Below are 5,364 nucleotides of genomic sequence, written 5' to 3'. Positions count from 1 at the left end.
GGCTTCATGCCAAAAAAGAGTATGTGTTTGCTTTAAGAATGCTGATAGAGAAGGTCAGAAGGAATTGCACTGTGTCTTTGTAGCCCTGGAGACTGTGTATGACAGGGTGCCCAGATAAGAGATGTGGTATTGCATTGGGTCCGTCCATCCGTCCGTCAGTCAGTCAGGTCAGTCAGGTGAGTCAGTCAGTCAGTCAGTCCGTCAGTCCATCCGTCAGTCCGTCAGTCCTTCCGTCCGTCTGCCTGCCTGCAGACAAGGTTGTATCGTCATCAAATAGTTATGAAGTGTTGGATTGAGTCACTACTGAAGGCATTGGTGTCAAATTCATGCCTTGCCACTGATAGATACATAGACAAACAGAAAGAAAGAGAAGTAGAGAGACAGAGAGGGTGAGAATGGGAGAGAGAGAGAGAGACAGAGACAGAGATGAAATGAAATGAAATGACTTTCTGGATTAACAGCGAGCGTTTATCCGCATATTGATTGTTGGCAAGCTGAACGAAGCGCATCTGCAGTCAATTTGCTCCCGTTTCTTGATGATGTGGGCAATGACAGTGGCACTTGAAGAACCACAACCTGGGCATGACACCCCTGGAAACGGCTGTCCGGCCCCAGACACGCTCAAAAGAAGAAAGGTGAGGCAAAAGGAGGCGTGGATGCTGGAGTCCCACCTAAGCCAGCCTCCAAAATGGGCAGGTCTACGATCGTCCAGAGTTGCTGAGACTGCGCCGACCAGGTGGGCAGCGCATCGGAGCGGCGAGCGGATCCAAGATGGACAGCGAGGGCCGTCGAGTAGTGGTCTGCGACAATGGCACGGGGGTACGTCAAAGACTTAAGAGTTCTTCCCGTCGGCGCATTGGAGCTTTGACTTTGTGTGCGTTCGGATGAGGTGAGAAGGCAGGGGCCTGTCCGGACTTGTTGCTTGCTCTACGGGGCCGCCCGCCATATAAGGCGATTGAGCTCTCCTCCCGGCAGCCATTGGTTGCCGGTCCAGAAGAGGCTGTCACAGGTGACGCTTTTTCAGGAGGGGCTGCTGCCTCGGAATGCGCGTCCGTCTGCCCCTCGGGCGAGAGAAGGAACGAACATATTTGATGCTGGGCCTTTTCACACTCAACTGAAATGCTTTTGCGCGCAACGCTAAAATGTTCCAAAAATATTCATAGTCACGATCAAAACGCTGTCCGGCTGACTTCTGCGCAAAGCGGAATCCAACCGTTCACTTAGGTGGGACTTGTCTTTCATCAGGAATGAAGAGGGCGTGTGCGCCCTTGTGGGACAGGACTCAGCCGCTACATTGAACCATTGTGGCTCTCAAAAAGGGACGGGATGGGGTCTGTGCAAGATTTTGCCGCATGTGAGGGGCCCATGTTCTCCCATTGGTGCTTCAGTTTAATTCCTGAGGCACTTTTAGTCGGCGGCCATTGCACCGTCTCGGTGGATCTAGGCTTAAGCCACAAGGTGCGAATAAAAAGTAGAGTGATACCTTGGCTTATGAACTTAATTGGTTCCCAGAAAGTGTGTGTAAGGCGAAAAGTGTGTATTACAAATATTAATTTCCCATAGGAAACCATTAAAATGAGAATAATCCGTTCCCATGTCCCCATAAAACATAATTTTCTACTAAATAAGCCTTTAAATGACAACCAACATCACTTTTTTTGTATCCTAACTGACATCAGAAAAACGTTTTGTAGCATCTAAAATACCCAAAACACGCAGTATGATATTTTTAGTCAAATACAAAACACTAATAAAAATGACTTAAAGTGTCCAAAAACCACTTCAAATTGAACCCGGAAGTGGCCAGTTTCAGAATGTCCCGCCTCCTTGTTCGTGGTGTAACGCCAAGACGTCTTGCCTTGCTCGAGAATCAAAACAATGGCTTCAGATTCGGAAAAGATGCTTGTTACTCATCCAGTTCTGAAGAGGAAAGCATACATGTTTGCAATCGATTAAAGAATGTATTCTGGTCATTTTGATGCATCTGGAGAGAAATGTAGTGACAAACTCTTTAGTACTCACAGTACCCAAAAAAAAAGGCAGAAGCAAAGCTCCGTGGAAATTGTCTCTTGGGACGTTTTGTAAGCAAACATCAAATACACTGGAGAAGTCTTGGCGCAACATACAACGATTCACCATCGCGTTATTTATGTGTTTTCCTTCTAATTTCGCCATCAACACGGATCAACATGAAGTTTTCAGACCAAACAAAGTACCGAAAAATGCATTGAGGTGATGCAAGGTATGTCCTTTCTCGGTTAGGGGCGTTCCTTCAGTGACGTCGGGTGAGGACTCGTCACCAACTCAAAAACAATACTTCCGGAATATTCAGCGTGAGTCTTAAAACGTAAAATATAGCTATATGCGGTGAAATCTTTGTAAAATACGCTCAATAGAAGTCATTTGAAGCAATTTTACAAATTATGGACACAACTTGTTCGGAGACCTCGGTTGTCCTTTAAAACTACAAAAAATATACCTTATTTTATGTATAATAAATGTGCAATGGTATTGTAATTAAAAAAATAAACTGTACAGTATAATAAGGTAGTTTTATTTACCTTTTTGATGGTCGTTGATGGCTTGATGGAATGGAGTGGCCATCTTCAGTAATGATTCCTTGTAAGGTTTGGCAGCTTTATCATCATAACTGGCTACCTCACCATGACGAATGGCACTATGAATCCCTGTATGGCGCTCAAAGTTCTCGAACCATCCGTGGCTAGCCTTGAAATCATCAATGGATGACAAACTTCCAGGTTGCCCAGTGAAGTTGCTGTGCTTTCTTGGCGCTAATTTTACCTAGTTCCTCATCAATTTTGTTCTGTTGAGCTGGGTTGATAGCTTTTTTCATCAAGTGTCTGAAGGAGCTCTGGGTTGTACATCTTGGAAGTTGTGATATTGCAACAGATGCAGGCAGACACACTACAGTAGAAACGTCATTAATAGCTGGTTCCCTCGCTTGTCTCTTCAAATTGTACAGATGGCTTGTGCGGGTTGTTTGTGGAGCCTGATTGATGGGATATTTTAACCTTCCAGTCCACACTCTGCCTTTCACCTATCAATAAAGTTGATCCGAGTCCAAATTTCACTGTTTTCGATCCATTTCTCACCTTTTCACTTTAGTTTTTTATTTCTTCACGTGCTCACAGCGTGCTAGTTTCTCTAACCGCACTGCTTCTCCTCACTGCTGCATGTGTCTGTAATTCTCCCTCCCTCCTCTACCACGGATCTTGACCAATCACGTGTGGCTTTAACAGAAGAGTGGGGGGGGGGAGATAGAGGACATTTCCAGCTCCTTGTTAGTCGACGGCTCTCTTTGTTCACGTCAGAAATCCAGCTCCAAGAACAGGCTCATTCGCGAACGACACATCACTCACTGTGGCGCTCCTTGTGTTTCCCGAAAAATAGTTTGTATGCCAAGATTATATTCTCGCCAATTTAACGTTCGCAAGGCGGAAAGTTTGTTAGCTAAAGCGTTCGTAATGTGATGTGAAGTTTTTATTATTAATAATAATAAATATCATTTGTTAGCGCCTTTCAAAACCCTCAAGGACACTTTACAGTCACAGGATCATATTTTTTCTGTGGGTGAGCAGCGGCAGCCACACGCGCTGGCGTTCACTCAACCCGGAAGTAACTGAAATAGATAGAAAGCTAGCTAGCTAATAGGTACAGTAATAATAATCATACATTTGATTTCTAAGCGCCTTTCAAAACTCAGCAACACATTACAGTCACAGGATCAGTTTTTTTTCTGTGGGTGAGCAGGGGCAGCCACACGCACCGACGTTCACTCAACCCGGAAGTAACTCAAATAGATCGAAAGCTATCAGGCTAGCTAATAGATACAGTGATAATAATAATAGATTTGAATATTTTTTCTGTCCAAATCGAATAAGAATAACTCATTATTTTGTCAATTTCATGCTTGATGCCAATCAACCATCTCGGACGCCTCATCACCAGTTCGTCAAATGCGGCTTTGCCGGCTCCAACTTCCCCGAGCACATTTTTCCCGCCATGGTGGGTCGCCCGGTCATTCGATCCACCACCAAAGTGGGCAACATCGAGATCAAGGTAAGGCAAAGATTGGCGAGGGGGTGGCCGCGGCTCTTCTCACCTTTTCCCATAGGACCTGATGGTGGGCGACGAAGCCAGCGAGTGCCGCTCGCTGCTGGAAGTGTCGTACCCCATGGAGAACGGGATGGTGCGCTGCTGGGAAGACATGCTCCACCTGTGGGACCACACCTTCGGACCCCAGAGGTTGGACATCCAGCCGTCCGGCTGCAAGGTGAGTTGCCCAGAGAGGGGGGGGCAGGGGCACAGGGGCTCCCCGTATTTAAGCTTCCCCCCGCGCCGCGCAGATCTTGCTGACGGAACCTCCCATGAACCCCACCAAGAACCGCGAGAAGATCGCTGAAGTCATGTTTGAGAAATACCAGTTCCACGGCATCTACGTGGCCATCCAGGCGGTGCTCACGCTCTATGCTCAGGGTGAGGGCCAAATGTCTTGTATATGAACGCAAATGTAGATTGTTGGCCTTCTGGGAAGCCACACTGCACTTTTTACATTTAAAATTTTGTGGGTTGGTCAATAGTACAGTCAAAGCTGGGTTTTCGACCGTAATGCGTTCCAGAAACCTGTTCGAAAACCGAAACATTTTCCATTATAATCAATGGAATCAATGTGTGCTTTTTTAAAAATCTTGATTGAACAATAAAAACAGGTGGACTCACAATGGAACGCGACACAAGGATAACGTCTGATTTGCGGAGATCTCAGTCAAACACATCTGCTTCTTGGTTGAAAAAAAAAATTGATTCAAAACCACGAATGCACCAGTCACGATGAGTCGTGACACGAGGAACGAGGACACGTCTCGCACTGGAGAAATTTACATCTCACAGCAGCAAAGTGAGGAAAGGAAAAAAATGAAGTAGAAAAACAAAATAAGCTGCTAGAAAGGCAGTCCCTCTCGCGGCGCCATCTAGAAGTCAAAACAACAAAAAAACTAAATATGTAATGTGACAACACGAAAGACACAGACAGCCATTCAATCTTAAGCACTTTCTGCACCCTCTTTGTTGCATGAAGCAGTTCTAGATGAAAGAGGATCAAAACATCCTTTTCACCAGTGGATCAGAGACGTTGGAATGTGCACATCTGCTACAAGTTAAATGTTGAAAACAAACACAAAACTGTCGCATCCATTGATGAAAAGAGACTGTCCTACATCTCCTGTCCCATTTAAATCCACTTCAATTCCAAGCCGCGACAGTTCCATATACTCATTGGCACACTGCGCTAACGCTTCTTTCTTCTCATTGCGGGCTTCTCAAGCCAAGCATCCATCCAGCCTC

General features: G+C 45.7%; 1 protein-coding gene across 1 annotated transcript in view; it reads left to right on the top strand.

Moving 5' to 3' along the window:
• The first annotated feature begins 672 nt into the window (after positions 1–672).
• Positions 673–5,364, top strand: part of LOC148902402 (actin-related protein 2) — a 12,434-nt gene continuing 7,742 nt past the window's right edge. Inside the window, exons 1-4 of the mRNA XM_088990911.1 lie at positions 673–819; positions 3,970–4,080; positions 4,136–4,294; positions 4,368–4,497. Coding sequence (XP_088847037.1) covers positions 772–819; positions 3,970–4,080; positions 4,136–4,294; positions 4,368–4,497 — 448 coding nt within the window. The 5' untranslated portion in view covers positions 673–771. The remainder of the gene's footprint in view (positions 820–3,969; positions 4,081–4,135; positions 4,295–4,367; positions 4,498–5,364) is intronic.

The sequence above is a fragment of the Hippocampus bargibanti genome, linkage group LG02, assembly GCF_051943395.1.
Source record: "Hippocampus bargibanti isolate YZ-2025 linkage group LG02, ASM5194339v1, whole genome shotgun sequence".
In the NCBI taxonomy this organism is placed as follows: Eukaryota; Metazoa; Chordata; class Actinopteri; order Syngnathiformes; family Syngnathidae; genus Hippocampus; species Hippocampus bargibanti.
This window is presented reverse-complemented; position numbering and strand designations above follow the sequence as displayed.